Consider the following 15,366-nt stretch of genomic DNA (forward strand, 5'->3'; position numbering starts at 1 on the left):
TTTTAATTCTATTTTTTTTTATTAATAATTTATTTATTAATAATTTCTATTTTAATTTCATTAAGTATTGATAATTGAAGAAATAATAACGAAAAGTGTAACAAGTGAACATAAGAGGATTTAATAAACACCAATAAATTAGAAATAAAATTTATTATAAAATCATTGTAATGATTCGAAATTAAATACTGAGTACCATAATTCTCCACAAGGGCGGCGGTGCTGTTCAGAGATTCAGATTTAAGTACCTGTGATTTTAGAAATAAACAAATGAAACAAATAGTTTTCTTTGATGTTTTTGTTTTATTCAAGAAGCCTTTATTTTGTAGCAAATGTGAATTTTTTGTTTATGATGGTGAAATATTGTGTTGTGGTGGATTGCATCAACAGTAAAGAAAAGAAGAAAAAAAGAAATAAGTTGAAACTACAGAAAAATTCTCTGTTTACCGTACCCAAAGTAAGTGCAACCTTAAAACTTCAGTCTACTTCAAATAAAACAAACAATTAAATAATATTTTAACACATACTTACAATTAATACCAATATTTTTACTGCACATTTATTTTGGATTAAATGATAAAAAATGAAAATTTTGTTTACAGAATAATCAAATTTTAAAGCAATGGAGTGAAATATTGAAGCAAAATTTGGATTTCGATCCAAATTGTCGTAAATTTATATGTGATGAACATTTTGATGAAAAATACATAATTAGAAAAGATATAATAACAATACCTGGTGAACAACCTTTTGTATCTGAAAGACAAAGAATTGTCTTAAAGCCAGATGCTATTCCAACATTAGATAAAAAAACTTCAGCAAGTGAAAATGACATCGTAAGAGATTTTATGAAAAGTTTACCAAGTTTACCTATTCCAATATCATTAACCCTTCAGTACCCAGGTGGTTTTTAGTGTCTCACTTGCACTGCAGCGACAGACTATAGGTTAAATGTTGTTGCGTGAGAGAAATTCTTATAACCTGAGTACTAAAGGGTTAAAATATTCTGTAATAACAGTCAATCTTTAATATTACAATAAAACTTTTTTTTCAGGAAAGTACTGTCTGCAATATATGTTAAAGTATGGCAGTTGCTGCAAGTGAGGAATTTGTAGTTAAGAAGGTTTGTTTTTTAAATCAAATAAAAATCTATGATAAAAAAATAGTTAATAACTTCATTAATAAAAGTTAATAATTATATTTYTCTGTAGGAGCCAGTCGATTTAATGAGAGAAGATGACATTATTGAGCCCAATATTATTGGAAAAGTATGATTCAAAATTTTCTTTTCTAGTCAATTCTGTAAATTTGATAAGTGCATAATGCTTTGTYTTGCGTCTAATGTATTTGTATCTTTAATAGGCGGAGTGCATATATGCAGAATTATCAGAATCATATACAGATTTTTCGATAAATGACCTCATTAAGAATTTAGAAACGCATAAATTACCAAAGAAATGGGCCTGGGTTGATGATCACCTCGATTCACCCTCAGTGATAATGTGTCATTTGGATTATGAATCATATGATGTCAAATTTCGTGTAAAAATCGATAAGGTTCTAAATGTAGTTGTAAGTACTTTCTTCTATTTTTTTTTAAATTTTCTACAGATGTACGCTAACAGTATAATTTTTTAGGTAACAAACGTAAAAATTAGTAAATCAATAAAAAGTGACTTTGTTATTTCTAGTATGAATAAATTATGGGAATTTCTACAAAAATTAGAGAGATCTCAAATGTGTAGTGGTAGTGGATTTGATTGTCAAAAGTATTTATTGCAAAATTAAGTTTTTCTTACGAGAAATTGTTTTTCTTGTGCTTTATATTTTAATTACAGTACTCATATTCTAATAGGTCTTCAGAAACATGCACAGTTTTTTTGAAAGCTGATGAAAAGTATAAAATACAAGCAGCAAGATATAGATGCAAAGCATGTAGACGACTGAGATCAAAATTATGCAATAAATTATACCTACCAAAAATGGATGTTGATGAACTTAATAGAAAATTAAAACTTGAACTTAATGCTGTGAAGAAAAAGTGTACTCGCCTCAGTAATAAGGTGCGTTTATCTCTAATGTATACAACTAACTGTTATCGTGAATCTAATAATTTCGTTTTGTTAAGGCTTTACATACGTCCAGAATTAAAAAAAAATCAATTTTTTTTTTAATCAAATTGTTGTTCTCTATAATTTTAGGCTTATTTCTGTGAAAGTCGATTGTAAAAATTTCCCATAGATCCAAAGTTATGGTAGAAAATGTGACTGCCCGACGAGAGTTTGGTGCATGCAGGTAGCTGTCATACAATCTTTAATATTTTTTAATGCGATTTTTTTTTAAATATTCAAAATCGTTTTCTCTATAGTTTTTTTTCGAACCCCGGATGTTTGATATTTTGATATAAAAATTTAATAAAAATAATTAAAGTGTAAAATTTTTTTTTTAAACTATCATAAATTGCTAAATTTTGCAAATCGATTGACATTTACTAGAGATATGATACAGATCATGGAATAACTTTTTTTTTAGTGTTGCGGATCACGTGATTTTTAAATAGTAATTTTTGTAAAAATAAAGAGAAATAACATTTTTTATAAAGTTTAAATACCAATAAACAATGTGCACTATTTATTTTTATAAATTTCTATTGTTATCTCTACTAAAAAAATTTTTTTCTTTTAAGGCATTTTTGGCGCTGCTAGATGTATGTAAGGCCTTAAATAACTTTAATGTTTGAATTACAATATTACAACAGTATTTACTACCATTGAGTATATACTACCGATTGATTGTTTAGAATAAAACTCTGAAGCAAATCATCGAAGAAGAAAGAAAAAAATGTGCTGATGCTTCCGAAACTGTTATAGAGAAAGAAATACTTGCTCTACCGCCAATTCAACAAGAAACTGTCAGAGCATGCTTTGCTGCAGCTGCATTAAACAATTGCAAACAAAGAAGATACACTATTGAGTGGGTATACGAGTGTCTTTTAATAAAAATTAAAAGTGCGGCCGTTTATGCAAGGCTGAGATCTAGACAAATTTTACCTTTACCCTGTAAAGATACCCTCCAGGAATATATCCAGAAATTAGATAGCGCTTTTAATTTTTCCAAAGCTCTCTTTGAAACCTTTAAATTGAAAGATTCTCGCATGGAAGTTTACAAGAAAAGGGGTATACCTAATATCATTTGTGGTTGACGTGTCACAGTTAATTGTAAAACTAATAATTATTACAAAATGTACTTGCAAATTAACAACTAAATCACACTAATGCTTTATGATAAAATACTAGCTGAGAATACTAATAATAGTAACAAGCTACTGAAAATAACTTTTCAGTAATTAATCTGCTTTTTAGCTCGTTCTATCTTACCGGCTTTGCTACTGCTCTTCTTTCCTTTGATAATTGTATTTATCACTTTTTAGACTTCTCATTAGCTTCGTAAACGCTTACAATGTCATATTCCGAATAACACACATATACTGATGGACATTATTTTTCTCCATTTCATAGGTACTTTACTGCTCGATGAAGTAGCTTTAGGCGAAGCTATAAAATGAAATCAACGAACAATGCAGCTGCATGGTTTCATTGATTTAGGCTCTTATACACCAGAAGGAGCTCTCAATACTAGAGCTGATCATGCTCTAGTATTTATGTTTCAATCTTTTCGAGGTGATTGGGTACAAGTAATTGCCTGCTTCCTGAGTCCAAATGTTACTGTTAGTGACATATTACACAAATTAATAATTGCATGTGTAATGCTATTGAAAAACGCTGGCTATAAAGTTGATGCAGTAACCAGTGATGGAGCTGAATGGAATCGAGGAGCATGGAAGTTATTCGGAATTAATGAATATAGATTTAGTTGTCAACATCCACATGATCCCAGTAGGCGTTTATGGTTCCTATCAGACTTTTCCCATTTATTAAAAAATTTTAGAAATAAAATCATGAAGCTGCCGTCATTTTCGGCAACTTTTTGATGTATATTATTGGTTCCAAATTTTATCATTAAATACTTGTTTACTTTAATACAACTTCTAGACTCCGGACGGTTATGTTTATCGCAGATATTGGGAGGCTCTTTTAGCTAACGAAAATAGTTAAAAATAGTTGAGGAGCCGGACAAACAAAAAGTGAACAATTGATTGAAAACAAGAAACAATAGAAAACTCCAATGCTTTGCTTAGAAATGAGAAAAAAACGTTTTTGTATTTTCAATTATTAATAACTAATTAAATAATTAATTAAAAAGTGTGCAATAGATTTTAAATATGCAATTATGGGCAATTAAAAGTACTTATTCATTTTTTTCTGCTGTTCAGGTTCTATGCCAACTTTTCTGGGGTGATTTCGTCGAATTTGTGTTATTGAAAATAACTAAATTTCGAGTACGATAATTCTCCACGAATGCGACGGTGATGTTCAGAGGTTCAGATTTAAATACCTGTGATTTTATAAATAAACAAATGAAACAAACAGTTCTCTTTGATGTTTTTGTTTTAATCACGAAGCCTTAATTTAATTAAGGATTAATTAAAGGATTAGGATTAATTTTCTTACAGCTCCACAGGTTATTTTATATTGTAGATTTTGTGCTTTACTGTTTAAGGTAACTGGCAATTACATTTTACATGCAGTATTATTCATTTTTATACTAATTGAGTTAAAGATAAATTGATTCCATTTCACAATTTTTTTACAGATATATAGGATGAATTATGTGTGAATGATACTCTCAGTCTATAATATCCTTACTAAAAGAAAAAATTTTGTTGAAAATGTTAGTTCTTTAACCCAATTATTTTCTGAACAATCGAAAAAATGTAATTTCCAGTTTTTCTTTTGTTTTCAACTTGGATATTTATGATGGACTTCTTGTTGATTTTTAAAAAAATTACTTATCGACAAAAACACATCAATCAAGTAACATTGTAATCATATGTAGGAGGAAAGAATACAATTATATTTTATTAATTTTAAATATCAATATTATTGTAATATTTTTATTATTAATTGTTTATTTTTTAATATTAAAATCATTTCACCATTAATGCTTTAACGACAGTACATTATCATATTATTATATATATCTAACTATTAATACCTATGGGTAACAGTGTCTTATCTATATTACAATTTTTGTTTCGGAAAAATTAATACTATATAGCTAGTACTTATCTAAGATAATTAAATAAAATATTCCTTTAAAAAACTGTTGTATATTACGGCTGATGAAAACCAGTGATATCATTTTCTTTTAGTGAGTATTTGAGTTTTTTCATTTGTAAAATAATATGAAGAAATTATTATGATGTTTAGATGGTCAATATTATTGTTATATATATACTTTTAAATTACTCATTTTTCCTCAAAATCCAAAATGGATCTATTTTTTTTTTTTTCATTCAAACAAGTAATATTGTTCAAAGATTTAAATAAAATAATAATAATTTTAATTGTATTAAGCTCCTTACAAATATATGTTATATATAAGTATATAATCACTTGCTTAGTATGCACTTTATCTCTCTACTTAATGTGTATAATATATACTATATACATATATATACTCTAATTCTATGTTCTTATAATAATAGTTCATGAATATAGAGATTTTTTCCGTAGTAAAGAATTATTCCTATAAATGAAAAAAGATGGAATAAAAAGATTATAGTATAATATTTTGCAACATTTTATGCTATATAGTAATAATAAATAGTAAATATATAATATACCGGACAAATTACTTAAGATTTTGAAATTAAAAATATCTCGGTGTATTGCTTTTGATGCTATTCAAAGATTTGTATAAATAAGAATATATTTAATCTTCTTTTTTATATAATCAAAATTATTAACTATACTAAGGTAATTTCAAAATACTTCAGATTTAGGATTCTATGATCTAATTGTAAACTAAAATATTACTTTTCGAAATTGGAAATACTTTAAATTTATTTATGACATTTTTGTAAAAGACATTCAATTGTTTTTGTTTTTATATCATAATAGCGTTCTTTATTTATTAAGAATTGTTCTGATCCATTGTATTGTATTTTATTTTATAACATCTTCTAGAAGATGAAATACAGAGTGAGACAGTAATAATCGGGTAGGGGATGAATTTTCACGACAAAATAAATTAAAAATTTAATTTATATTTTTATCTGTAGCTTCGTTTTCGAACCAATCAATTCTGAAGTTTGAATAATTTAATATGATTTTATCTCTATTCATATCAATCATTGTCTAAATTCTAAATGAAAATTATAACATTGAATCGTACGTGATAGACGAATTTCAATCTCGAAGTTTATAAACAAATCAATATATATGAAATATACATATGAAAATCAAAGTCAGAAATGTATAATATATATTTTATTATTCGAAAATTCTTTTAATCGAATATCATGTACTCTGCCTCTAATCAATTCGGGTAAATGACTTGGTCGTACTATGATTACCGCTCAACCTTTTATAACAAGGAGGACCATTACTTATCCGTATGTAAATACGACAGTATAAGTCTATGGTGGTAACATTACATATTTGTTCAGAAATTTATTATAATGTCTAAATATAATTTAGATTATATTTCAATAAAAATTGCATTACAATAACGTAAAAAAAAAAGCTTTAAGCGTTTTCAGATAAAATACAATACCAATTTGAATTATCGATCTCATGAATTCTTGATAATTAGCGAACACTATTACGATATAAAATTGATAACTGTTGAATATTTATAACAAGAAATACTGTAGGTATGTGGATTCTTAAAATTGATCGCAATGATACAAATATATTTTGTAATTTTTATATATAAAACAGTCAAATTCGATTTAAAGTATCTTTACCAATCAAATATTCTCCTCTTTAATTTTAAGTAGTTCATCCGGTTACACTCTGTTAAGTACTAATATTATTTATTAATAGTACTTATATGTTATAAATATACTATTCAGTATTACTATATAATATAAAATCTTATAATTAATATTATATTATAATACATTTAAATTAAATAATCATTCAAATTTTATTAGAGATTTTGGAAAAACCATAAACAAACTATACTTCTAATTAAAAAAAAAACAAATATGTAAATTATTATAGTATTTATTGTTAAAAATTCTGTTTTATCTATAATATTCACAAAAACCGAAGTAAATCTCATAAATGTCAAAGTGTATTCAGAAAATGTCATTAAAATGCGTCGATATTAGAGTATAGAAGAGGTCTTCCAACGAATATTATTCGATTCAGGTACTCGTACCAATTTTTATGCATTTTAAAAATCTTATTTCGTTTGTATAAATCGCGTAAATGCACTATCATTGATCAAGTCAAAATTTGTAAAATATTCTTTATTCTAAATGCAAGGATCTTGTGTTTTCTATTGAAGCACATTCAATAAACTATCATGAAAGTTTAAAAGTGATATTAAAAAGTTACGCCAAATTTGTAAACATGAATAGATAGAATAGAAATATACACACATGTATTATCTCTTTTTTAATATTTGAGTGATAATATAAAATTGCAGAAGTTTTCACGTGGTCATTCTAATGTCACAATTTTTTCAACTACATATAGTATTATGATTAAGAGCAAAAATAACAGGTCTAAAGTTTCCGATATTTCGAGGTATGAGCTATCACTTTTTGTTTATATATTCGGGTATGTTCGTTTCTAATGAAAACTTATTTTGAAAAGTGTGTTTATAAACAATGAAATAATGATGCACGTAGAGATGAACGTAGCTCCATAATCAATTATTTGTATATGAAAATTCAATCAACAACAATCGTATTAACTTGAAGTATTTTGTTGCGAGAATGTCCACACCTTCAATGTTACGTTAATGGTATTGTAAATGTTTCTTTTTGTTACAGGGGAAAAGTCTCTCTGTCTCACGTAAATAAATATGAATATCATTAAGTAAAATTTTTTCAATTATTTCTATTACTGCTAAGTCTCGCGTCCAACGGCTCATCTACATGTTCGGTATGTCTCAAAGTTTGCTGTGATGTGCTTATCAAGTTAAACGGTGTCGTTGTTATTTGAGCATGTCTCGAGGTATGAGGGCCTTTCATCGTTAGATCGATTTCAGCCTCTTGAGGTCTCTCCCTGATACTCTGCTCTATATCCTTTTCCGGGGAACTACTGCAAATTCGTGGTGGAGATCCACATCCGCACTTGACTTTGTCACTTGACTTGTCGCAATGCATGGAATAACTGCGAGATAATACGAAAATACAGCAATGATTTTGAAATACCGATTAAAAAAAAAAGTACGCTTTCCATATTACAAATGATTCACAAAGTAAGTAAAATATGTTAATATCTTAATATTATGTAATCAAAAGTTTCAAAGTAATATACGAATACGAATCTCGCACTTATTTCGATAGTTATCATTACACGAATGTATTTACATTGGCATATATAGCTATATTATACGATCAAAATCTATATCTATCTTATTTGACTGTAGCCAGAAATTGAGCTTGTAATATAAAATGTTAAATATTATTATATATAATAAATATTAAATTCTTTTTTAAAAAGTATCGCGAATTATATATAATTTCTATATCTAAAATATATGTATATATATATGCGTACCTATGAGCAGCAGAAAGTAAACGGTAGTCTCTGCAAATTGGTACGGTAGCGGCGGCTGCGGCTGCGGCTGCAGCCGCGGCAGCGGCCGCACCAGTTTCGACCAATTTCTCAGCTGAAGAAGAAGAAGAAGAAGAAGAAAGAGAAGGTTCGGATAAGGCCGATGGCGGTGGTGGTGAAGAAGCATCCGATCTTTCTATTCCTGCTGTCGGTGGTGGTCTCAAAAGAAGAGGCGTAGCACTGCCTAATCCTAAGCAACGCATCCTCCATGCGTCTTGTAGTAATTGGAGACGAGCCTGCTTTCGCCATTTTGCTCGTCTATTTTGAAACCACACCTTCCCCAAAAGAGAATAATTATAATTAATATTAAACATTGAATGATCTTGGGTCTAATATTGTATTAATATGATCAAATATTTCATAATAGAAAGTAGAAAGGAATAATTTGTAAAAGAAATATAATTTTTTATTTTATAAGCTCAAATTATATAGATATAAAAGTTTCGTATTGAAGATAGAAAAAAGTATTGAAACTCGTAGACATTTTATAACTTATAATGAATTATATTTTCAAAAAAAAAAACAGAACAGCATTTACAAATATTGACGTAAATGGAAAAAATAATACGTTACTAGATAAAAAATTTATTTAAAAGTAAAATTTTTTGTGCATCTGTCTTAATACACAGGTAATATTACAATACAATGCGTACATAGTAATTTTTTGAAAGAAGTAATAGAAAAATATTGTCAAATCTTATAATTCCATTCATAAAAGAATAGGAATAATGACAGTTCTTTTAAATGGGTGTATATAGATATGTCTCTCATCAATATTTGTTTACAAAATGTGTATAATGTAACTCATTTCAAAACACGTGAAAATTATTAAAAAAAAGACATTTTGATTGTTATTATAATACATTAAGAATATTTATCATTATTTTACTAAAAGAAACATCGCGCGAAAGCATTTCACTTACTCGTATTATAAGAAATGTCGAAAAACGCAAATTAAACAAATCACCAGAATACATCGAGTAATAAATAAATGTTGATACAAAACGTTGAAATGATCATAATCGCACAATAAATGCAATCAAATTATTTCGAAGACATAATTTTGAATCGACCCTCTCTTTTCTACCTATAGTTTTCTCGACAAGTAAAGCATACCTGAACGCGTGCTTCCGAGAGTGAAATTCGAAGAGCTACTTCTTCCCTCAGGAATACGTCTGGATAATGAGTCTTCTGGAATAGGGATTCCAATTCTTGCAATTGCTGCGGCGTAAATGTTGTCCGATTACGCCTCTAAATGAAAAATACGCAACAAATTCAATATTTAAATTCTTCTTCGTCCTATTTGAATATCACGTATGCATTTATTTTAAACGTTTATTTATTTTTTTTTTTTTTTTTCAGTATGAACTCCTTTTATATATCTTTATTATCCGTTCCACGTTATAGTAATTGGCAATCTCTGAATAATATCCACGTGTACACGTCTACATCTATAATTTCATTGAATTTTGTATTCGAAATAACCGACAAGAGACATACACTGCTCTCAAAGCAAAAAATACAAATTTTGTGTTTGTCTTTAAACAAGAATTTTATTTTTATTTTATGCACGGAAGCACCACATTGATTCACTTACAAAAATGCAAACTCATTAATTAAATTAGATCTATAGACTTTTATGAAAATTAAATGGTAAAAGTGTAACAAAAACTATTAAATAATATGTATACGTTATATATTATGATACAATCTTAATTTTATATCTTTTATTATTATTAATATGTCAATTTTGTTATATATTAGTCAATATAATATAGTAATATAATTATATATGGTAATTTACAATGATAGTACTCTTATTGTTTAGATTAAGGAACCCGATCCACTAGCAACAAGTGTACAAAAAATATATGCAGAATACATACATATCTGTGTTAGGATATTTTTTTCACGACAATATGGAAAATGAAAGTTTTAAATTTAATAAAATTAAAAAATGAAAGTATAAAAGCGATTAAAAGAGACATTCTTTGAAGATATGATTTTTTGAAAGATATTTCGAAAGTATTTTTGCTTTTTAATATAGAAATATCAGCGATCTTAACGACAATAGATCGACATAAATTCAATAATCGTTTTCCTATCTTACAACGTCGAGAATTAGAAAAAAAAAAGTGTAAGATACTCTCGAATAGTATTGTTCTTGTAAGTTTAATTGAAACTTACAACAAGTAGAACTCTCGAAAAAGATTCGAACGAAAATAGGAAAAGAATGATTTTACATGCCTAGAAAAAATAGATAAGATCGAAACGTACACTGACCTGACGACGACGACCGAACATATACTCGGTAAGTAGATCAGCCTGAGGCCCTAAGGGTGAAAGATAAGGACCGGCCATATGGACGAACACCTGCACCGTGTGCCTTCGTGACCCTTTTCGGAAACTGTAGTCAACTGTTGTGGACCAATAACAGACAAATTACGACACTTACGATTCTTAACGGCGTGCGTGGAATGTCCAAGAAAACGAGGAAACCGGCGAACGAGGATTGGTTTGGTTTCGCTCGTAATGGAGGTGGTAGGAAAACTGCCCGTAAAGCTAGCGAGTTCGCGAGCAACAACGAGAAGCGACTGTTTCCTACCCTTGTTTGCGGGGGTGTTGCGAGATCGGGCCGCGTTCCCTATTGGTTGCGCAGTTCTGGGGCGTTACCGGCGTTGCACGAGGATGCACACACCCCTTCCTGCAGTTATGGAAAGTCCACTAAATCGTAATGCGCGTACCATTCTTTCTCCCTTTGCATCTCTACCCTCCCTTACCCTCCCCGCCCACTCAATTCGTCCTCCTTTTTCTACCCTTCTTCTCCTCTCCTCTTTCTCCACTAACTCCTCTTTCTTCTCTTATTTCTGCATCCTCTTTCCACTTTCTCTCTCTTTCTCCCTGTCTATATCTCTATATTTTTCTTTCTTTTCTATACGCGCTCATTTAGGCCTCCTCTGTCCTTCTTTACTCTATTATCCTTTGCTTTATTTTTTTTTTCTCTCTTTTTCCCGATACTATGCTTTTTACCGATCTGCAAAAATTCAGTTCGATCACTCACTCAAGAATGCTTTTGAATTTGTATTCTGAGCTCACGGCGCCCAATCGATATTCAAAATCGATCTCGTACCGCGATTTTCTCGGTTTACTTTTTTTTTTTTTTAAACGATGTAATCTCTTTTTATAATACTGTTTTTGATCGTTTATTGACCTTACTACAGTCGTAACGTAAATACGTAGTTATGATCTACTAGTATGCGTATTATTTTATCTTTATGTCATATTGAAACTTCTCACGTTGGTGATATCGTATGTTTTTCATAAGTATAATTCCTTTTTTTTTTTTTTTTCTTGAGTACATACGTTAAGTAATTACTTATATATTTACTTCTTAAAAAACATTAATATTTTAGCTTCATAAATAACTACTATACGTTCTTCGAGATGATAAAGAATATGCATATACATACATTGTTTTATACATTTAATGTTCTGAGAAATATCTGTTATTTATATTGTGTAAAGGAGGCTGCGTCTGGATTTGATCGTGGATTGGAAAGTGTACAGTTTTAATCGATCCGTATCAATTCTGAAACTATTAAAAACGACTAGAAATGATAGCTCTCAATAACTTTGAATGAATCTCTTGTTCGTGATTTTTCTTGTTAGATTTTAAGTCAAAACTACTTCGAACGTTTATGACTATTTCGGACTTTTATCTGGATGATCTTCGTTACCATTAACAAAGTGTTCCCTAAATAAGGTACCCTGATATAAAATGATATAATTAAGAAAATATATGAAGAATTGAGTAAGTATATTAAAACAATTGTTCCAAATTTTAAGTATACTTAAGAAATAAACAAATTTTTTCAAGTTCTGTTACAAAATATTCGATGTCCTAGTAGTAAAGAAAGTTTGAAATACGCGGTTTGCAGATATACTTAAACAATATCGAATATTTCGGTAAGATCGAATGAATTTAATTGTTATTATAAATGTATATTCGTTGGAACAGAAAAATTCACATAAGAGGAAGAAGATGATCGAAGAATTCTCTTTGATAACGTACAGTGATGCAGAGACGTAACCTCTTTCCACGTTATTAATCTTCGATTTCTACGAGGTAGTCTTGATTATTTAGAAATGCGTCAGTCGATAAATGGAAATAAAGAGAGAAACTTAGTGTCTGGGCGTGGCAACAGAGATTAAAACGAGCAGAGGAAAGCACCACACCACCTTATTCGTCGTGGTTATTGCGAGGATGGAAGAAGGGGGGTAGAGAGAGAGACGACGACGATGCGAGCAAAGGGTAAATTAATAAAAGACCGAGGGGTGTCTCGTAGAGGCGGATCCTGGGCGGTGGCATTGTGTCCAATGAATAACGCTCTTCATCTCGTTATCTACATTCAGTCTGCATAACAATACGATTCAAAATCCACTCTGCGTATATACGTCAATGTGAGCCCCACTAACGTTGTCCGAGTATACCCTACGTAATTAATCAGCTTCTCTTTTCGTGCCTTTCTTTAAAGGAGAATATTTTTTTCTATTGTATGAATATATATATGTATGTATGTATGTATGTATGTATGTATGTATGTGATATTAATATGTCATTTATAAGTTTTTAGTATTGTTTAATACTATTATAATTTTAATATTACATTTTCATTGACTATTTTATTATTGTCTTCATTATCACACAAATCACATAAAAATTATGAAATATAGATTAAATTATTATTTCGAAAAACAATTCGAGTATCTATTGCGTTTAAATGAAAATATAGTTAAATATAACGAACGGTACTTGCCAATATATTTATTTAACATATATATGTAACAGTATGCATGTACTACTTAAAAAAAAGACCGATCTAGAAGCTTCCTTAAATCTCAATATAAGGGGTCAAACAAGTTCAAAGTTTCTTTAAATAATGAGTGTCTATAAAATGCATCTCATATTAATATGCATTATACATAATGTTATTATGTATATATTATAAACTTTAATAGACAGATACGAAGACTTATTTTTCTAAATGAAGCATTTGTTTTGAGCAGGTAAAAGAGATGAGCAGAGGGAGAAAAAGAAAGAGAAAGAGAAAGAGAGAGGGTGGAAGGGAGGTAGAGAGTTTAAAAAAAGACGACGGAAAAGGAAGAAACGAAAAAAAAAGGAAAGTTCGGAGAAGCCGAGGCTAGAAAGCACAGATTCCGATGCTCGCTGGCCGTGCAGCACATCAGACAGAGGCACATAGCCCGAAGCCATGTAATTCATTACTAAAGCAATCTCACCCTGGCACCCTTCTGGTCTCCACTCTGCCACCAGTCTTCCTCCGCCCCTGACCCATCAGCCACCCGCGCGCTGCGTTATAATATAAAAAAAGAAGATGGCGAGACGGAGAAAGAAGGTGGAGGAGGAGAAGAAGAAAAAGAGAGTACTGAATAGAATAGCATTCTGACAACAAAACAAAATGGAACACAAAGTCGTGTTTTCATAATTAAAAAGATTGCGCGCGCTTCTTTCTCTTCGCCCCTTTTCCTCCAAATCTTCTTTCCCCCTTTCTCCAATGTTCTTATCTTTTATGATTCCTACTACCTATTTACTCTATCCATCACAAACATTGAAATTTATTGTATTTCTTTTTTATATACGAAAATACCACATCGCGATATATAATACATACCCCTATATTATATATATATAGGTATATAATATATATTATTTGTTTTTAATATATCTATCTCTGTATACATATAGATACTTTCATATAAGGAACATATGATCACTCTTATATTACACTTTATTCCTCTATTGTTATAAAACATCGCTCGCCAAAAGTGGACTCTTCCTTACTGTTATTATGATTATCATCAATATTGCCATTATCATCACCATTATCATAATTATATATATTATTATATTATTTGTTATATAATATTGTAATATCGTTCCTTCGCTCGATCCTCAAACAGACCCAATCTTTAACGAGGAATAAGCTCTTCTTAAGACCCTTTTTCTATCTCCTCAAACTCATCGAAGCAAGTATTCCCTTTCTTTTCAAAGTTTTTCTTCTTGACATTCATTATTTCTATTTCTTACTGTATATTTATAATCACTACTTTCAGTCATATTTATTATTATTATTTTTTTCGTTGGTACACTTTTTGTTATTGTATCCGACCATTAACTTTCCAAAATTACCGTGAGAGCAGAATAAATACAAGTTCTACAATTTACAAGATGTTACAAATCATTATAATATAATTTATTAAGGCAAGCTCTTTTTGGATACCGAAATCATGTACGCTCTCAGGACTGAGAAAAACCGTGGCTCAGAACACTGAAATACAATTATTTGCTTTTTAGATCATAAATTTGTAAACATTAAAAGTGTAATATTAAATATTTTTTATAACAAATCTTGTTACTATAAACGTTTGCATTATGTTTTCAGATGTGAAGCTATTAACATCTCACGATCATAACCCATGGCATATAGAACGTAACAGCAAGTTACGGTAATACAAAGATATTTGTATCGAATCGGTACCCTTAATCTATTCACACACACACACACATGTATAATTTGCAAATATATATACCGTAATATTCGCTCTTCTTAAAATTAAAGTATTTAACATGTGCATAAGAAAAAAAAAT

The 15,366-nt window shown here is 29.4% G+C and overlaps 2 protein-coding genes across 8 annotated transcripts; one reads left to right on the top strand and one right to left on the bottom strand.

The window, feature by feature from the left end:
* The first annotated feature begins 214 nt into the window (after positions 1–214).
* On the top strand, positions 215–4,489 carry LOC106786133. 4 transcript variants are annotated; one of them, XR_001381620.1, is made up of 10 exons: positions 215–457; positions 603–836; positions 1,055–1,123; positions 1,212–1,268; positions 1,363–1,572; positions 1,639–1,769; positions 1,856–2,063; positions 2,801–2,973; positions 3,519–3,680; positions 4,334–4,487. XR_001381620.1 is itself a non-coding variant. In XM_014747213.1 (9 exons), the coding sequence occupies exons 3-9, from the start codon at positions 1,085–1,087 to the stop codon at positions 4,380–4,382; spliced, it is 867 nt and encodes a 288-aa protein (XP_014602699.1). In that variant the 5' UTR covers positions 215–457; positions 603–836; positions 1,055–1,084; the 3' UTR covers positions 4,383–4,489. The 4 variants fall into 4 exon arrangements, 2 of the variants coding, with proteins under 2 accessions (XP_014602699.1, XP_014602700.1); XR_001381621.1 differs by lacking the exons at positions 3,519–3,680; positions 4,334–4,487 and adding exons at positions 2,202–2,295; positions 2,687–2,707 and having other exon boundaries at positions 2,801–2,870; XM_014747213.1 differs by lacking the exon at positions 3,519–3,680 and having other exon boundaries at positions 4,334–4,489.
* Positions 4,490–7,123: 2,634 nt separating this feature from the next.
* On the bottom strand, positions 7,124–11,289 carry LOC106786162 (homeobox protein OTX1-like). Of its 4 annotated transcripts, none has more exons than XM_014747272.1 (5): positions 11,155–11,289; positions 10,977–11,095; positions 9,816–9,950; positions 8,643–8,974; positions 7,124–8,252 (listed from the first exon to the last, which is right to left on the bottom strand). In XM_014747272.1, exons 2-5 carry the CDS (start codon positions 11,058–11,060, stop codon positions 7,967–7,969), a joined length of 837 nt encoding a protein of 278 aa, XP_014602758.1. In that variant the 5' UTR covers positions 11,061–11,095; positions 11,155–11,289; the 3' UTR covers positions 7,124–7,966. The 4 variants fall into 4 exon arrangements, with proteins under 4 accessions (XP_014602758.1, XP_014602757.1, XP_014602759.1 ...); XM_014747271.1 differs by having other exon boundaries at positions 10,977–11,106; XM_014747273.1 differs by having other exon boundaries at positions 10,983–11,289.
* Positions 11,290–15,366: the final 4,077 nt, after the last annotated feature.

The sequence above is a fragment of the Polistes canadensis genome, unplaced genomic scaffold, assembly GCF_001313835.1.
Source record: "Polistes canadensis isolate GaletaPanama2010 unplaced genomic scaffold, ASM131383v1 scaffold_66, whole genome shotgun sequence".
In the NCBI taxonomy this organism is placed as follows: domain Eukaryota; kingdom Metazoa; phylum Arthropoda; class Insecta; order Hymenoptera; family Vespidae; genus Polistes; species Polistes canadensis.

Excerpts from the sequence above, each read along its gene's own strand:
- LOC106786133 (XM_014747213.1), top strand. The coding sequence starts at position 1,085 with ATGGCAGTTGCTGCAAGTGAGGAATTTGTAGTTAAGAAG. Across the intron at positions 1,573-1,638 it reads ATAAGGTTCTAAATGTAGTT|GTAACAAACGTAAAAATTAG; the intron begins GTAAGTACTTTC and ends ATAATTTTTTAG. Across the intron at positions 2,974-4,333 it reads CAAAGAAGATACACTATTGA|GTTCTATGCCAACTTTTCTG; the intron begins GTGGGTATACGA and ends TCTGCTGTTCAG.
- LOC106786162 (XM_014747272.1), bottom strand. The coding sequence starts at position 11,060 with ATGGCCGGTCCTTATCTTTCACCCTTAGGGCCTCAGGCTGATCTACTT. Across the intron at positions 9,951-10,976 it reads GTCGTCGTCGTCAGGTCAGT|AGGCGTAATCGGACAACATT; the intron begins GTACGTTTCGAT and ends TTTTTCATTTAG. Across the intron at positions 8,975-9,815 it reads TCTCGGAAGCACGCGTTCAG|GTGTGGTTTCAAAATAGACG; the intron begins GTATGCTTTACT and ends CTTTTGGGGAAG.